The sequence below is a fragment of the Mercenaria mercenaria genome, chromosome 6, assembly GCF_021730395.1.
Source record: "Mercenaria mercenaria strain notata chromosome 6, MADL_Memer_1, whole genome shotgun sequence".
NCBI lineage: Eukaryota > Metazoa > Mollusca > Bivalvia > Venerida > Veneridae > Mercenaria > Mercenaria mercenaria.
In genome coordinates, this window is record NC_069366.1 from 14,011,758 (window position 1) to 14,031,373 (window position 19,616).

A 19,616-nucleotide genomic window follows, 5' to 3' on the forward strand; every position below is an offset into this window, starting at 1 on the left:
ATGTACTAAGTAGTCTCTTAAAAAGAGCTGGACTCTCAAGCAAGTTTGACTGAGTATATTTAACTAACTAAACTGACAATAACATGCTAGTCAGAAAAATCTTCTTTCTGTCTAATAAAGCTGCAAACTGAAAATACCAATGTGTAACATAAAATGTAGACATATAAACATTAGATAAATATAAATATTTAATTCAGTAGAAAAACTGTGTACCAAAACGAGAAATAAATAGACAATTAGTTGCTACCTGTAGTGCATTAACTCCGCCCTCGAGTCCTGTACCACTGCCAAATGGTATCAGAGGAACTCCATTATCATTACAGAGTTGTGCAACTCGGCTAACATGCTCTACAGACTCAGCAAATGCAACAACATCTGGAGGCTCCACTCTAGAATAAGGTAAAATGAGATAATATAATGACTTTTAGCCGTAACAAATCAAAGAGCATAGCATTTTATGATGAACAAGAGTGCCAGAATGTCACAATATACGCCCGTCACAGCAAATTTCTTTACCCTAGCTGCTGCATTGCAAATGAATTTTAATTTTGTGGTTGTTTAGTAATCATTGTAAGTCTTTTGTTTTTCTAAGTCCACAAAAAAAACCTCCTTACCAGGTAGAGAGACCTTAAAATACACCTAAAATTTGAAAGTAACAACTATGTTGTAACACAGAAAAGTGGTCTTGGTTTTTCCCTATGGTCAATTATAAACAAGAGGACCATGATGGTCCTGAATCGCTCACCTCTTCCCACATGACCCAGTTTTGAGTATGACGTCGTTTTTACTATTATTTGACATAGTGACCTAGTTTTTGAGCTCATGTGACCCAGTTTTGAACTTGACCTAGATATTATCAAGATAAAAATTCAGACCAATTTTCATGAAGATCCATTGAAAAATATGGTCTCAAGAGAGGTCACAAGGTTTTTCTATTATCTGACCTATTGACCTAGTTTTCGAAGGTACGTGACCCTGTTTTGAACTTTATCTAGATATCATCAAGGTGAACATTCTCACTAATTTTCATGAAGATCTCATGAAAAATATGGCCTCTAGAGAGGTCACAAGGTTTTTCTATTTTTATACCTACTGGCCTAGTTTTTGACCGCATGTGACCCAGTTTCAAAATTGACCTAGATATCATCAAGGTGAACATTCAGATGAATTTTCATGAAGATCGATTGAAAAATATGGCCTCTAGAGAGGTCAAAAGATTTTAATAATTTTAGACCTACTGACCTAGTTTTTGTCCGCAGTTGACCCAGTTTCAAACTTGACCTAGATATCATCAAGATGAACATTCAGACCAACTTTCATACAGATCCCATCAAAAGTATGGCCTCTAGAGAGGTCACAAGGTTTTTTTATTCTTTGACCTACTGACCTAGTTTTTTAAGGCACGTGACCCAGTTTCGAACCTGACCTAGATATCATCAAGGTGAACATTCTGACCAATTTTTATGGAGATCCATTCACAAGAATGGCCTCTAGAGAGGTCACAATGTTTTTCTATTTTTAGACCTACTGACCTAGTTTTTGACCGCACATGACCCTGTTTCGAACTTGACCTAGATATCATCAAGATGAACATTCAGACCAATTTTCATACAAATCCCATGAAAAATATGGCCTTTAGAGAGGTCACAAGGTTTTTCTATTATTTGACCTACTGACCTAGTTTTTGATGGCACGTGACCCACTTTCGAATCTGACCTAGATATCATCAAGATAAACATTCAGACCAACTTTCATACAGATCCCATGAAAAATATGTCCTTTAGAGAGGTCACAAGGTTTTTCTATTATCTGACCTACTGACCTAGTTTTTGATGGCACGTGACCCAGTTTCGAACTTGACCTAGATATCATCAAGGTGAACGTTCTGACCAATTTTCATGAAGATCTTGTGAAATATATGGCCTCTAGAGAGGTCACAATGTTTTTCTATTTTTAGACCTACTGACCTAGTTTTTGAAGGCACGTGACCCAGTTTCGAACTTGACCTAGATATCATCAAGGTGAACATTCTGACCAATTTCCATGAAGATCTTATGAAATATATGGCCTCTAGAGAGGTCACAAGGTTTTTCTATTTTTAGACCTACTGACCTAGTTTTTGACGGCACGTGACCCAGTTTCGAACTTGACCTAGATATCAACAAGATGAACATTCTGACCAATTTTCATGAAGATCTTATGAAATATATGGCCTCTAGAGAGGTCACAAGGTTTTTCTATTTTTAGACCTACTGACCTAGTTTTTGATGGCACGTGACCCAGTTTCGAACTTGACCTAGATATCATCAAGATGAACATTCTGACCAACTTTCATAAAGATCCCATGAAAAATGTGACCTCTAGAGTGGTCACAAGCAAAAGTTTACGGACGGACGCACGGACGCACGCACGGACGGACGACGGACACCGCGCGATCACAAAAGCTCACCTTGTCACTTTGTGACAGGTGAGCTAAAAAGTTACAATATAAGTTATTTATAGTAACAACTAAGGGAAGTTAATCTTTAAAAAAAAAAAAAAAAAAAAAAAAAAAATCCAAAAAATTGTAAGTCCACACAAAAATCTTTACCAGGTACAGATTGGTCAAAATACACCTCAAAATTGGATGTAGCATGCATGTTGTACTACAGAAAAGTGGTCTCGATTTTTCCCTACGACTAGTAATGAAGAAGTTACAATATAAGCTATTTATAGTAATAACAAAGGGAAGTAATTCTAAAGAAAGGAACTGCGCATGACACTTCCTCTCATGATGGTGTATAATTGTGCCAAGTTACATCAAAATCCCTCCATGCATGAAGAAGAAATGCTTCGGACAGTCATTCTTGTATCTGACCTTTGGCCTCTAAGTGTGACCTTGACCTTAGACCTAGGGACCTGGTTCTTGCACATGACACTTTGTCTCGTGGTGGTGAACATTTGTGCCAAGTTATATCAAAATCCCTCTATGCATGATGAAGAAATGCTCCGGACAAGGTTTTCATTCTTGTATCCTTTGACCTCTAAGTGTGACCTTGACCTTAGACCTAGGGACCTGGTTCTTGCGCATGACACTCCGCCTCATGGTGGTGAACATTTGTGACAAGTTATATCAAAATCTCTCTATGCATGAAGAAGAAATGCTCTGGACAAAGTTTTCATTCTTGTATCCTTTGACCTCTAAGTGTGACCTTGACCTTAGACCTAGGGTCCCGGTTCTTGCGCATGACACTCTGCCTCATGGTGGTGAACATTTGTGACAAGTTATATCAAAATCCCTTTATGCATGAAGAAGAAATGCTCCGGACAAAGTTTTCATTCTTGTATCCTTTGACCTCAAAGTGTGACCTTGACAATTGTGCCAACTTTCATCAAGATCCCTCCATGCATGAAGAAGATATGCTCCTGACAAAGTCATTCTTGAATTTGACCTTTGACCTCTAAGTGTGACCTTGACCTTAGACCTAGGGACTGGTTCTTGCGCATGACACTCCGTCTCATGATGGTGAACAACTGTGCCAAGTTTCATCAAAATCCCTCCATGCATGTAGAAGATATGCTCCGGACAAAGTCTGTGGACGCCGACCGCACGCCCGCCAGGGGCGTTCCCATAATACGTCCCGTTTTTCAAACGGGCGTATAAAAATCCCAACTGCCTGTGGCGTGATTCGAACCCGGCTGGCTCGGGTGCTAGTCCAATGCTCTAACCACTGAGCAAAAGAGTCGACTCTCTGACACAGTTATCAGGGATAAGCTTTGAATGTACACCCTATGTGTAAGTGACTGTTACATTTCCTTCGTCAAAGAAGTCTTCATTTATGATGACAATTGTAAGCCATTTTTGCAAAGAAAGTGCCATCTTCGGCACGAGAAAAAGTCCATATCCCGGACGAATTACGACATTTAGCCATAACAGAAATTAAAGAGCATAGCATTTTATGATGAAAAATCCCAACTGCCTATGACAGGATTTGAATCTGGGTCGCTCTGATGCTAGTCCAATGCTATAACCACTGAGCTAAAGAGTCGACTCCCTGAAGCAGTTCACAGAGATTGGCTTTAAATGTATAGGCTATGCCTAAGCGACCGCAACATAAGACTTTTAAGTTGACAATTACATATATTATACCTCTCTTTTGCCTACAATGATAAAATCCCATTACCCGAGAAAGAGATATTTTGACTATCAAAAACATTTTTCAACCTTTTTGACACATGACCAAGCGAAAGTGACTGCCAGGTCATGCGACCGTGCTGATATTTTGAATGTCATATATTAAGTGTGTGTGTGTTCGGGTTTAATGTCTTTTTCAACAATTTTTCAGTCATATAAACGACGGTGTCTTCTTGTAGCAGTGAGCACAATGCCCAACTTTATAGTGCTGCCTCACTGGAACATCACGCTGTAGACATGTGGCATGATACCCTACCCAGTCACATTATACTGACACCGGGCTGACCAGTCCTAGCACTATCCTCTTAATGCTGAGCACCAAACGAGGAAGCTACTAGTACCATTTTTACGTCTTTGGTATTGACGCGGCCGGGGATCGAACCCACGACCTCCCGCACTCGAAGCGGACGTACGCTCTACCACTAGGCTACCAAGGCGGTGACTGGATGTCATACAAGGGCAATGAGAGACTTTGGTCAGTTATCTCCCTTTCATACTCTCTAAAGTAAGTAGGTCCTTTCATTTGGATTACTCTGCTGTTATCGCTATGTTATTTGTAACAATATGATGAAAATGAAGTTAAGATATTGATCATCATGTCTATTGACTTAATAATGCCTTTAGCTACATATTCTATAAACATACATGTATCTTAATTTTGACACTTCAGACATTTAATTTAACAAATATGCAAGATCACACCTTAGAACTGATATCTAACAGACAAAACAGCGATAAAGTCAGAGGATTCCAAATGATGGGACCAACTTACAATTTTATTATCTTGGACATAATCCAATACGGGAGACAATTTCAACTCACTTAAGTCCCTCATTAACTGCTTCAATTTTTCAGCCATGATTGCCTCCCTTGTACACATATAGTAGTGATGTCACTATTCAATGTGTACACCGTGCTATAAATGAAACAGTTAAATTAATGAACTAAAAACATTTTTAAACATTTTTATATACTACATTTTGTTCGGTATAATAAAATAAATATCATATGGCAGCTTGTGTGACATTGATATTGTCAACCCTCAAAACAGAATGTCATCACTCGCCTCGGGTGACATTCTGCCCTCTGGTTGACAATGTCAGTGTCACACACGCTGCCATATGATATTTACATGACTTTGATATTCAGCAGAATTCATCAATAACCGAATATGCAACATTTCCTTACACAAATAGTGTCAAGGTCACTGTGACCTTTGATATATTCTACAGAATTCACCAATAACAAAATCTGCAACATTTCCTTACATGAATAGTGTCAAGGTCACTGTGACCTTTGACATTCTGCAGAATTCATCAATAACAAAATCTGCAACATTTCCTTACAGGAAAAGTGCCAAGGTCACTGTGACCTTTGACATTCTGCAGAATTCATCAATAACAAAATCTGCAACATTTCCTTACATGAATAGTGTCAAGGTCACTGTGACCTTTGACATTCTGCAGAATTCATCAATAACAAAATCTGCAACATTTCCTTACAGGAAAAGTGCCAAGGTCACTGTGACCTTTGACATTCTGCAGAATTCATCAATAACAAAATCTGCAACATTTCCTTATATGTATACTGTCAAGGTCATTGTGACCTTTGACCTTCTGAAGACTTCATCAATAGGACATGTACAAGATAAAGAAGAACCAGAAGGCCAGAAGCTTCTCAGGCTCTTTGACATGCAAGGTGCAAAATAATCACACATAACTTAGGTTTAGCTAGATCAGACAGACTAACAAGTTTTGCTACAGCAGCAGGCTGAGAATCATGGCTCATGATTTGTGCTCTGAACCACTTGATCATAGATTTGGCAACTTTATACAGATGAAAACAAAGTTTGTTCTTTATTACAAAAGTTCCTTATTTCTAAGCAATGAAGAGAAAAGATCAAAAAGAAGAAAACATTTATATGACCAGACTGTTTCTATAATCTATTATTAATTATTACAGGTTATATCCAAGACCATGAAATCAACATAGTCAGTTATTGCTTTTTTAGTTAATAAATATATGAGGATTTACTGATCTTGGAAGTGATATCTGCAGAGAACATTGCCCATTAGGTTGATATACCTTTTCAGAACTCTATAAATCCTCATACAGACCGAGTCTAAAGGGCAATAACTGTTTTATAACTTCATCCAACAACTAGAAGGCTACTTTATACAAGAGGTCCATTTGGCCCAAATGGGCCTAAGTTGCTCACTTGAAGAAAACCTCAACCATCTGACTTTGCTTCTAACTAGGTTTGGTGAAAATCCTTTAAGCTGTTCATTCAAACAAAATTTATTTAAACGTTTTCTCTATATTTTGCTGTCAAACACCAAAAACTCAGAACCATTTGAAGAAATCATTTAAAGGGTATTTCTATTTTAACTCTAGTGGCCCTTAAAAGGGACCAAGTGCCTGCATTTGAAAAAAGTTTGATGAAGATCAAATCAAGTGGTTCATGAGAAGAAGGACTATAAAGATATTTCTATTTAAAGCTCTAGTGACCCCTAAAAGAGGCCAAGTGCCCCCTTTAAAAAAAAATAGTAATGGGCCATAAAATGTTGCTCCAGACAAGGCTTGATGAAGACCCAATCAGTCATTTAAAGGCATTTCTATTTTTAACTCCAGCAGCCCCTAAACGTGGCCAAGTGATCCCCCCTGTCCCCCCCCCCCCCCCCCAATTTAACAAACTTTGGAGAGGACCTTATAATGATGCTACAGACCAAGTTTGATGAAGATCCATCAAGTGGTTCATAAGATGGAATTGTTAAAAGCTATTTTCATTTTTAAACCTAGCAGCCCATACAAGGGGCCAACTGCCCCTATTTGAACAAATTAGAGAAAGACCTTTATAATGATGCTACAATGTTTGATGAAGATCCCTCCAGCAGTTTATGAGAAGGTCCTTAAAAGGTATTTCTAATTTTAGTGTGCGCCACATTTGTATAAAACTGGGAGAGACTGTTATGATAATATTACAGATCAAGTTTGATGAAGATCCATCAAGCAGTTCATGACTGAGAAGAAGTTCTTTTCAGGTTTTTCTATTTTTAGCTCTGGCGGCCCCTAATAGGAGCCAAATTAAACCATTAACAAACATGACAAAGGTCCAGGCCAGGATGCTACCAAGTTTGGTGTAATTCTGACCAGTAGTTTCTGAGGAGAAGATGTTAAGTAAAAATGTTGACGCAGGACGACAGACGACTGATGACGGACGCTGGACTATCCACTTATACTACTAGCTCACCCTGAACAAAGTTACCAATACCACTTATTTGATCAAACGTATCGTGATACTAATAAACTTTGATAATGTGGCAGTTGACCTCAATACAGTCGACACTGTTTATTTTCCAATACAGGTAAATCCAATATTTGCTGCACAATATATCTATGAAGGATTATCTTTGAACACTCCTGGACTTATTGGACTCACCTGCCACATTATCAAAGTTTATTAGTATTTATGGTCTATTTACTAAAAGTTATCATATTTACTCGTTGTAACAAAGTAGAATAATTTGTTTAAAGTATTTTAGATAAAAAGGCATGTTACCCGTCATAAGCGTACTAGAATATAAATACTACAAGAGAAAACACTATTTAAAAAAAAAAAAAACATGATACATAAATTTATGTAAAAATAAAACAGGTATCGATAACATTATATTATATTTTTAAAAAATGATACCCGTGGTAACGTGCCTGGAAATCAAACCCACCGTGACATTGGTTAGCTGTAAAATATGGTTATTTTCAGGATACAAATATTAGGTAAATTAACGAAAACGCCCGACAATATTTGCAAAGATTGCCAGGTCAATACAAATAAATTGTACATATAGGTTCTGCGGCACAGTTTTACTGCAACATTAACTCACACCCTATAAACGACTGTATTTCCCCTCTTCCTCTTGCGAGTGATCAAAACAATAAAATGACACGGGAAAGGTAAGAATCGTCATCAAATTCATTATTTGGCTTTACACTGTATGTGTATTTAAGTTAAACGATAAGTCTAACATAAATATGTGTACATGATGATATAATAGATGAAACTGACAGGTAATGTTTAAAAAATGTTGACTGATCACACTCATTGCATGAAAATTCACTTGACCAAGTCACGAAATTGATGAATATCACGCCAAATTGATTTGTAAACCAATTATCCATGATGTTTTCTGTAATCAGTATGCATACTTCATAAATATATGTGAATAAAATGTTTCGCTTCTGTTGCATTTTTAAATGAAATTAATTTTATCTAGTCGGTGAAAAAACATTTACTGTATGCGGACTTGCCAATTTTGATACTTGATCTGAATTCGTATTTGCGAGTGATACTGTATTCCATCTTGCGAGTACAATAGGCGATCTATGTCCTTAAAAGGCGTAAATGAAATAAAAAATATGCATACAAAATTGTTTCTTTTGATCAGTCGTCATGTTTATAATGTCATTAAATGTCGAACCAAACACCGTAACCCCCATGCGATGTTTGTACTAATCCATTGGGGTGGCTGGATTCGAGTGTTTGTGACTCGCTGTCCAACTTAATTAAATAATTAAATGAATGCTTCAGCATCGTTCACATGCATGTGTTCGGTGTTACACACATATACTATCATATAATACGAATTAGAAATTGAATGTATACATAGGGGCCCTACCATGTCTTGCAAGAAATTAACCGTCGAGTCTCTATGGCAGAACGAAGAAATGTTACCTTACGATTTCAAAATATCGATGAGATGAGACAGGCGAGGACTAAGGTTGACCCCCGTCTGTCTGTCCGTCTGGAATCCGAAGAAAATGATCCTCTGATTTAAAAAACAAACAAAACTATTTCACCCGCAAGTATCCTGCGAATGAACGTATAAATAGAAAAGGACAACGAATACATTATCGGAAAAGTCGATTAAGTCCTTATTAGTAATTCAGAGTTAACTTCATGGTAAATCAGTCAACAAGATTTAAAAGTAGCACAAAATAGTTGAATGGCCTAATGGTTTAACTACCCGATTCCCCCTTTCTCAATAATAAAATAAACATGTTATTGTTACAAATACAGCCGTTGTGTTTACTGACTGTCAAGTTTACCACTATTTCTAATGTTAGAAATAATTTACATTTGAACGTGATAACGCACACCCGCCAGGAATCTGTCCTTGCGGATTTGGTCGTTTTCATTGCTTTTTACAGTTTACAGTTTATTAATCAAGTCAAGGCCCATAAGGGCCTCTGACAACAATTATAACAATAACAAGTCATAGTAACAAAATCAGATTGGCATGTAAAACCTGATAAATCGTAGCAGAAGCAACTGATGATGTGGAGGATGAGAACTAACTATTTATCTAAAAGCAGACATAATTTTCTTATAGAAAACAGCCAGTTTTTAAGTATCGTTATTGCCATTGTTCATAAGGTCAGAAAATTTGAGAGTATTTGGATATTTAAAATAATATTCATCTATCTATTAAATATATAGATGAATATTACGTTGATAGAGAAAATATATTACATTTTTTTCTATCAATATTGAAATATATATTTGTAATAAAAAAGAAAATCATCTCCTAAAAATGTTACTGTTACACATATGACAAGTACCTTGTTCTCTTGCATTGTTTTCAAATCTACCTTTTTCTATTGGCACCAAATGATACATGCTTCTGAATTTACAAAGTGAAATGCTAAGGCCAAAAGGTAAAAGCTTGAAATATTTTTCAAATACAAATTCGTGTTTATACATTCTATAATTTAAAACATTTGCTTGAGTTATTAACTGAATAATTCCAGTTTTGTATAAACTGATCTTTAATCCTAGTGTTAACAACATTTTTGAAGGAGTTACAAGAGCGAATCTTCTGATCTAACGAATAATTAGATATACCAAGAGAATCCAGACTATCTTTAAAATAACATAACCAGTTAAATTTCTTGTTTTGCCTGTGAGACAGTGCGAGAAGTTCTGTACAAAATATTACAAATTTTATTTTCCTTGGAGCTTATTAACTTACTCCAAAAAGTTAACACTCTACGTTCAATACGACTTGAAAGTGGTAAAATACCAAGATCACCATACAACATGTTATTAGGGGTACTCTGCTTCAAATTTAAAATAAGTTTTAAATATTTCAACTGAAATTTATCAACAATATGTAAATTTTCGACCCCCACCCCCCTCCCCCACACACACACCTCTGAGCCGTACAAAACAATAGGAGTAACCATGGCATTGAAAAGGTGCAACTGCAAATAAATAGGTAAAAACAACTTCCTGGATTTACTAATAACAACAAACATAGCTTTGCGTGCTTGATCAACTAAATGAGCCTTAGTTCTACCGAACTTGCCATTGAATGAAAATTGACTACATGTACCTAGGTATGAGAAGTAGTCAACACTTTCTAAAAATATTACCCTCAAATTGAAATACTGGAGTAATACGCATACCTCTCTAATTTTTCCAAAGTATGACAATTTTAGCCCCTATGAGGTGCAATACTCTGACATAGCATTAAGAGCTGACTGGAGGTCATTAGAGGTCTCTGCTAAGATGACTGTGTCATCAGCATATAATAGCAAATATAACTTGAAGAAAACTTCAACATCATTATCACTTAACATATGACTAGCATTATCAGATAATAACTGAAGACCATGAAATTTACTAGACATAAAGCTATTAATCATTCTAGAATAAAAAAATAGAATAGGAGAGAGATTTTCACCCTGTCTAATTCATGTATGACACACACAAATTCAGATAGAGTATTGTTTGATTTTACACAGGACTTCGCTTTATCATACATGTTGAGAATAATTTTAAAACATTTACCATCAATATTGTAACTTAAAATCTTTCGCCACAGAGCAATACGATTGACTGAGTCGAAGGCTTTTCGGCAATCCACAAAAGCACAGTACAGTTTTTTTTATAATTGACAAAATACATATCTATTAACATTTTTAAAGAAAATATATGATCAACAGGGCTATATTGTTTTCTCAATCCAGCCTGTTCTTCACACAATATCTTATTGACCTCAAAAGTGTTTAACCTAGTGTTTAATAAAGATGTGATCAACTTTCCAAAACAGCTTAATATAGTTATACCCCTGTAATTGTAAGGGTCATTAACGCTACCCTTGTTCTTGTACAAAGGTAAAATAACACCATTACTCCAGATATAGGGAATATACCCGACAACGACGGACGACGGACACAGGGTGATCACAAAAGCCCATCTTGAGCACTTCTTGCTCAGGTGAGGTAATAAACCCTCATTTTTTCCTCTTCTGCTTGTAAATTTGGGACTTATTTCTTTCGCAAAATGTATTTTCAGTAAAATAAGACAAGGTTCATGTTAAAGTTCATGTGTTAATGGCAAATACAAAGACATAACTAAAATAGAGCTGTTTACTGTGCGACGCTGTCAAGAAAGCGATCCGCAAATGATTAGTGGATTCAATCTGGCGCCGTTTCACCCCATTTACTGTTTTCATATTTACATATTTTCACACCTTATTAATTGCAGTTGCGATTATATATTGGTTTAAATGGTTTGAAATTCTAGAAAATATAGTCTTGTATGCGACACATCGTCGCATTACGGTTTCATGATTGTGAACATTTGTGCCAAGTTATTTCAAAATCCCTTAATGTATAAAGAAGTTATGGCACTGACACGAAAAACAGACCATGTTTCAACTTTAAGTGTAACTTTAAAAAAGAAAAAGGAAAGTAATAAGATGGACATTAACTACATATGGCCGATGTTTGTATGAAAACTTTCGAGAGAGGTTGGTGCAATAGCATTGAAGTAATTACAAGACTAAATATATGAGGACACATATACAAACAGATCGAACGGACAGACCGCATGGTGACTGCTTTATACCACCCTCCTTCTTCAAACATTGTTTGCGGCTTCTAAATATGAAGTAATACTACAGGAGCATAGGAAACGCCGATATTTTTTTAAAGAAGTCACTCACAAACAGGCATACAGTCGTTTCACCAAACTCGCAAGCACTTGTACAGAAATAAAGCAAGCATGCATACAGTCAGGAAATAACACCGATTCTTCTTTCCTTTACGGTTATAAACAGATTCGAGAATTTATCAATGATATTATTTTATTTTACCAAACTAGTATTGTTTCTTTATCCATGAAACAGTGGAATTTACATATAGGTCATTCTTCAAGCAAGAAAATAAGTACTTTTGACGCCGACAATGTATAATTTCTGGACAAAATCAGTGATCAATCGAGTTTTTTTGCTATAATTCTACCTGTCATCAAACTAGCACATTTTATACAGAAACAAATCATGTTTAGCTCCTAATAAATGTAAATATATATACCTTTAAAGCAAATCAGTCACATTAAAATGCTGTTTTTCAACTTTTAGCTGTCAGTTTATTGTTTTGATCACTCGCAAGAGGAAGAGGGGAAATACAGTCGTTTATAGGGTGTGTAACTGATACTAATTGTATGCATATTAATTAATTTTATGAGATAATCGGCATGGCCTAATTTAACCCTCTGCCGTTTAATGGAATCGGCCAATCAGCGCGCATTCATCTAGCCCGAGGCGATAACATCTGGTTGAAGTGACCGCACGCACTAATCTGTATATTGCAAAAATGTCTTGTCATTAGCGTTATTCTGCAGAGGAAGACGAAGGCTCGGGTAAGTATTTATTTTATTTAATTTTTGATTACCTGAATTAGACAGGTTTTTTTTCTCAATATGAATTCTTTTTGTAACAAGGCAGATCATGAAATACTTAAATTCATGACGTTGTTTATTTCATAATCATATTTGTTGACTTCCTGATGAAGACTTAATAAATATATAGTCGAAAGGTTGTATGAAAATGGAGTTAGCCTTGTAATTCCCCTGTTCTCTGTTGTTGTTTTTTAATCAATCGGGAATACGAGTTGCTGCGATTTAAAGGAACATATTTAATGTACAATTATGTAGACGAAATAATACACTTCAAACGAAATACTCTTTTAATTGCTAGCGTCAGTAAAAATTGTCTATTTACTAAATTATTAAATTATATAATTATAATATGAACAAGAGTGCAAGAATGTCACAATATACGCCCGTCACAGCAAATTTCTTTACTCTAGCACCTGTATTTGCAAATGGAATTTTAATTTTGTGGTTGTTTAGTAATAACTAAGTGTTTTGTTTTTCTAAGTCCACAAAAAAACTCCTTACCAGGTAGAGATACCTTAAAATACACCTAAAATTGGAAAGTAACATCTATGTTGTACCACAGAAAAGTGGTCTTGGTTTTTCCCTACGGTCAATTATAAAAAAGTTACAATATAAGTTATTTATAGTAACAACTAAGGGAAGTTAATCTAAAAAAAAAAAAAAAAAAAAAAAAATCAAAAAAAAAAATTGTAAGTCCTCACAAAAATCTTTACCAGGTAGAGACTGGTCAAAATACGCCTCAAAATTGGATGTAGCATGCATGTTGTACTACAGAAAAGTGGTCTCGATTTTTCCCTACGACTAGTAATGAAAAAGTTACAATATAAGCTATTTATAGTAACAACAAAGGGAAGTAATTCGAAAGAAGGGAACTGCGCATGACACTTCGTCTCATGATGGTGTATAATTGTGTCAAGTTACATCAAAATCCCTCCATGCATGAAGAAGAAATGCTTCGGACAAAGTCATTCTTGTATCTGACCTTTGGCCTCTAAGTGTGACCTTGACCTTAGACCTAGGGACCTGGTTCTTGCGCATGACACTACGTCTCGTGGTGGTGAACATTTGTGCCAAGTTATATCAAAATCCCTCTATGCATGAAGAAGAAATGCTCCGGACAAGGTTTTCATTCTTGTACCCTTTGACCTCTTAAGTGTGACCTTGACCTTAGACCTAGAGACCTGGTTCTTGCGCATGACACTCCGCCTCATGGTGGTGAACATTTGTGCCAAGTTATATCAAAATCCCTCTATGCATGAAGAAGAAATGCTCCGGACAAAGTTTTCATTCTTGTATCCTTGACCTCTAAGTGTGACCTTGACCTTAGACCTAGGGACCTGGTTCTTGCGCATGACACTCCTTCTCATGATGATGAACAATTGTGCCAACTTTCATCAAAATCCCTCTATGCATGAAGAAGATATGGTCCGGACAAAGTCATTCTTGAATTTGACCTTTGACCTCTAAGTGTGACCTTGACCTTAGACCTAGGGACCTGGTTCTTGCGCATGACACTCCGTCTCATGATGGTGAACAACTGTGCCAAGTTTCATCAAAATCCCTTCATGCATGTAGAAGATATGCTCCGGACAAGGTCTGTGGACGCCGCCCGCCCGCCCGCCCGCCAGGGGCGTTCCCATAATACGTCCCGTTTTTCAAACGGGCGTATAAAAAGTAAATTCAGAATAGCCGTTAAGTAGTTTCATTCATTCGTGAAATCTTTCATTCATTCAGTCATTCAAGCACAATCAATTCAACAATTATTTCATTCATTCTTTCATTCATTAGTAGACAAAAATTCCAGTCACCAAAAGCTAATGTTGCTTTTATCGTGCAAAAATATTTCATGAATACCATTGTGGTTAAACGAGAAAAAAGGTTGTAAAGAAAAAAATATATTTCGCAGAAGCAAAGTAGCCACGGCTAACTTCTTTACGAATTAGGCGGCACATACATTCATTCATTCGATCAAAACTGGAATCTCATGAAAGCATTCATGAAGTTAGTATTAACGATCTTTTATCTTTTGAAAATGGGTAATCTAACTGACAAAATAATGCTTTTCTAGACTAAAATGTAAGCGGTTGTGATGCGTATTATTGTTTCATAGTATCATATCAAAAAAGGTTGGTTATAATAAAATTTCAGAATTTTTGAAAGTTTTATTATCTTTCAATATGGAAAAAATACACACCTACTCTAGATCTTTTGTTTGCCTAGGGTTTATATATTTTGAAACAACTGTAAGAACATTAAAAATCTCGCCGGAAGGTCGATTTGTGCATGTTAATTAACGTGTTTTTACTCTAACCAGACCTGTTCACGTGCACATATAGACCTGCGCGCGTGCATATTCAGTCATTCTGAAAACAAAAAAAGTCATTTGTTAAAAAAAAATCGAGTATGTCTGTAATTTCGATCTTAAAACATATCATGAAATATTTAGAAATCGTTAGATATTATACATCTAACACTTAAGTTTACTTTCTTGTAAATATATGAAACATGATATTAAACATATGAGCCGCGCCATGAGAAAAACAACATAGCGGCTTTGCGACCTGCATGGATCCGAATGCGCAGGCTGGTCAGGACCCATGTTGTTCGCTAACAGTTTCTCTAATTGCAATAAGGTTTGAAGGCGAACAACAAAGATCCTGGATGCGGGGGCTGGTCTGGATCCAGGCTGGCCGCAAACGCACTATGTTGGTTTTCCCATGGTCCCGCTCATATTATTATATATATGTACACAATATAAGTAATTGCGTAGCTAGGTCTTTTATTTCAAATGTACACCACCTACCGATTTTCAACGGACTATTACGAAATTTTCATAATTTACATACGTATTTCCGAAAGATTGGTATATTTTCAGTTTTCTGTTATTACCTATTTTGCAGCCATGACCACAAACGTCTTTTTTTAGGGGGGCGCAAAATGACGTATTTTAAAAGTTTTCTAAGCAGCGTTTTTATATACAACAAAAATACAGCAAAAAATCTTTTATTTTTCTAGCTTGTGTTAAATTTTCTCTCCAATGATATAAAATTGTCAAGTGAAATAACTGTAAAAATCATTTAAACTAAATTCCCGAGAAAAAAGACGATACAAAGACAGAAAAAGGTGATGCATAAATACAACGTAAAAAACCATAAAAAATACCTATAAGTGTATTAACATATTTTTGACCCACCTTGAAACAACACTCGCCGGTAATGCTTATCCCTAGGCAATGTTGTAATACACAATGAAATTTAAAGTGTGATTAAATATTTGGCACAGTTAGATTATTTTATGTTAATTGTAACTGTGTGCAATCTTGGAGGGAAAAAAAGGTAACGCAATTTTCAAACTAAAAATTAAAAGAATACGAAATACAGGCATTAAAGGCAAAGTTCGACATTTTTTTAAATCTCTGGAAATTAATGCTATATTTCTTAATTTCTGACAGACTATATGTTACAGAAAATGAGAATTAATTGTTTTAAGTACTTTTTATGATGAAAATTGAAAAGCGTTTGTAAATTTAACGCGCATTGAACATCAAAGCCTCCTCAGCGTTAATGGTAACGACAGCGGAAAACTTCTTTATTGCCGCGGCAGTTCGGGTTCGATTCCTGACGCTGTCATCTTTTATTTTCTCTTGATATGGTATTTTTAAATAGTTGAGAAACAAAAATTCCTATTCTGTTGTTCGTAATATGACCAAACTTCAATTTGAAAGACAGCCTTTATGATCTGATAGTATCGAATACTAGTATTCGGTAAAAACTTATACGAAATAATGTAAATTATATGATTGATATCTTTTAATATTTCATTTAGGTTAATCTATAAGATTGGATACATGTGTCTAACAATTAAACTTGTTTTCTATTTCATACTTGAATACAGGACTGCTGAATAAAAGCATTTTAAACATGAAGAGATAAACGTATTTTGGTGAATCATTTTACTTGTCTAAAATAATCTTAGTGAGAATATTATACTGAGCGCAAGACTGGAAATTCTTAAAAAACTCTCCAGATCATTTAATAATAATAATAAAAAAATAGTGCAAATATATCGTACAGAATTTGCTAATTTACCACGTTTTTAAGAAATGTCTGAAATAAAATGAATCGCGTAATGGCGGACAGGTTATAGAGCACTAATATAGCATAATAACGACGAACAGGTTTGTGACTCTATTTTTTGCTACAATAAATGGCTACGAATGTTTGTGTTTAAGCTAGCTTCGTTTAAATAGTGGATGTATTTTTACATTTTAGTAGAATAGAATGGGAAAGTGTTATTTAGATCACATCGCTGCACTTAATATGCTTTTGTAGAATCTCTCTTGAAAATATCTTCCCTACTTTTGTCGTGACTTTGTCAGTTTGAAGACAATTCTTCAAAATGAGGTGGCTGCGTGTGTCGGCACTATGAACACCCATGCATTTAATATAAAAATAATGTTGGGGATAGATTTAACGTAATATAACTATTAAACGCAAATGAAACACTTTAAATAAGTTGACTGTATATCTAGTTTCTTTGCGCGAAATGAGCACTTAAATGATGTCATCCCTGCCCACACGTCATTTCATTTTTCATATTTTTCACATCATTTATAACGTTAAAACATACCATTCTCTATATCTGTTAACTACAAGAGTCCATTTATATAACCTTTAATGCGTGCAAATTCTATTCAGGTTGACACAAGAGATTTTTCAATTAACTCCATCTGGACGACGATTTGTTTTCAAGATAGAAAATACGCTTATGTCAGAAGTTTGGTCAGTAGATGCTGACAGACAGCCCGGATGAGCCATCGTACTCAGTGACATTCGTACCTCAACAGACAAAAGCTTACATTTATTGAGATCATGAAACTGAAGATTTCCATGGGGTGCATCATTTGTAACCTGCTTTCATATTGAATTCCAACACAGAATGCATCATGCATCTTTTCAAAGCGCTAAATTTGAATACATCTTCAGACATTAGAAAGGATGAACTGGTCTTTTAGCAGACGGCAAATCAAAAAGCCTATAGTGGGAATCAACATTCACTGGAATAACGAAACAATTATAAACAGTAATAAAGAAGTGTTACTATACTGATTTGTTGCGTTAACGGTGTGTTTTTTTTTTTCAATTAGAAACGAACATCTAAAAATGCATAATGTTATTGATTGCTATAAGATTCTTTCACTGGTTGTAGGTGCAGATGGGAATTTCCGGCTTCGAGGGTAACTGTTTAGCCGAGAGCCGGATATTCCCATCTGCACCTATAACCAGTGACAGAATCTTTTTCTTGCATACCGACATGGAGAAATAATAATAAAATAACAAATCAATCGAGTGGCTTCTTTATAGAGCTATTTTTTATAGCAGCGTAATTAAACAAAGCGCGGGAAAGCAACGTCCGTAAACAGGAAAGATGTCATGACGTTTCATAGACAAATAACAATGTTTAGTTCCGATTTTGTTTTATCAGTTGCAGCGTAACGTTATGAATTTTTGATAAATATATTATCAGGAACCAAGAGGAACTGTCAAGGTACTGGATTTTTATTTCGTTTTGAAAGAAAATATAACTACATGAATCATCTCCAATATGTAGTTCGTAATTCGTCATTTAAAGCACGAGAGTCATCTTACACCCCGGATGGATTTTCCAGCACCGGTAAAAATACCGGAAATCACCGTCTGGTATGCAAGAATTACATTTTCTGCTTATTTCATTTGGACAAAAGATAAAAATAACGCGTAAACGTACGAGAAAAAAACAACTGGTTTTTTTTAAGTATTTATATAATGTTATATAAAAATGTTAATTTAATCTGACTTGTCTTCATTGATGATAATGTTTTTCTCATACCCTGTCTTTGTCTTGATTTTTCCTAACATACCGTATTCTGCTAAAGGTTTGTTTAACCTTCATTCTATGTCATCTTTCAGTGTGTGCCCCATATACCAGATTAGTTCTAATAAAATAAAAATACGGGATAGTGCATATACGGGAAAAATCTGGCCAACGTATATTTCAACAATACTGTTCCGTGTATTTCCCGTATACGAAAAAACAAATTCAGTCTATATGTGACACAAATACGGGATCTGTATCCTACGTATATCTTGCATATAAGGGAAAAAACCTGGCCCGTATATCAACAAAATACAGTTCCGTATACAGTGTTCCAGATAATTTTTTGACCCCATGGGTAATTACCCTCACTTTTCAGAAGATGGGGGTAAACTCAAAATTCCAAACTCGGATAAAGGGTAATTTTAACAATACTTACCGTTACTATAGAGACAAAGACAGACATTATAACAACACCATAAACTGTCCTTTTCAGTGAGTTTTATCCAAGGGTACGATTTTTTCCAACTTTCATGGTAGATTCTGTGACAGCCACATGCGACTTTTTATTTTTTAAAACGGGAGAAATAATGTCTTCGATTATTGGTTGCACAAAGCTCTTAGTCGGTAGAGGTGTTTTAACCACAAAAAAATTATCAATTTTTTCTCTGTTTTGCTTCGGAAGCCATGATAAAAATAATGTGCCTACTTTCGTTTTAATACAACGATCAAACGCTTGATTTTGGTAAGTAAATACATAAAATTTCTAGAGCGCCTAGACGATGCAGATGTTCAAGTAGACTAGTTTATGGTTTCTAAGACAGGTAGAACGTTTTAGCGAAG

General features: G+C 35.5%; 1 protein-coding gene across 2 annotated transcripts in view; it reads right to left on the reverse strand.

Annotated features, from left to right (window-relative positions):
* LOC123549610 (probable D-lactate dehydrogenase, mitochondrial) overlaps nt 1-19,616 on the reverse strand; it is a 66,979-nt gene that overhangs the window by 29,337 nt on the left and 18,026 nt on the right. For both annotated transcript variants that reach the window (XM_045337830.2, XM_045337831.2), the window contains exon 3: nt 248-389. In XM_045337830.2, the coding sequence (XP_045193765.2) occupies nt 248-389 (142 nt within the window). The remainder of the gene's footprint in view (nt 1-247; nt 390-19,616) is intronic.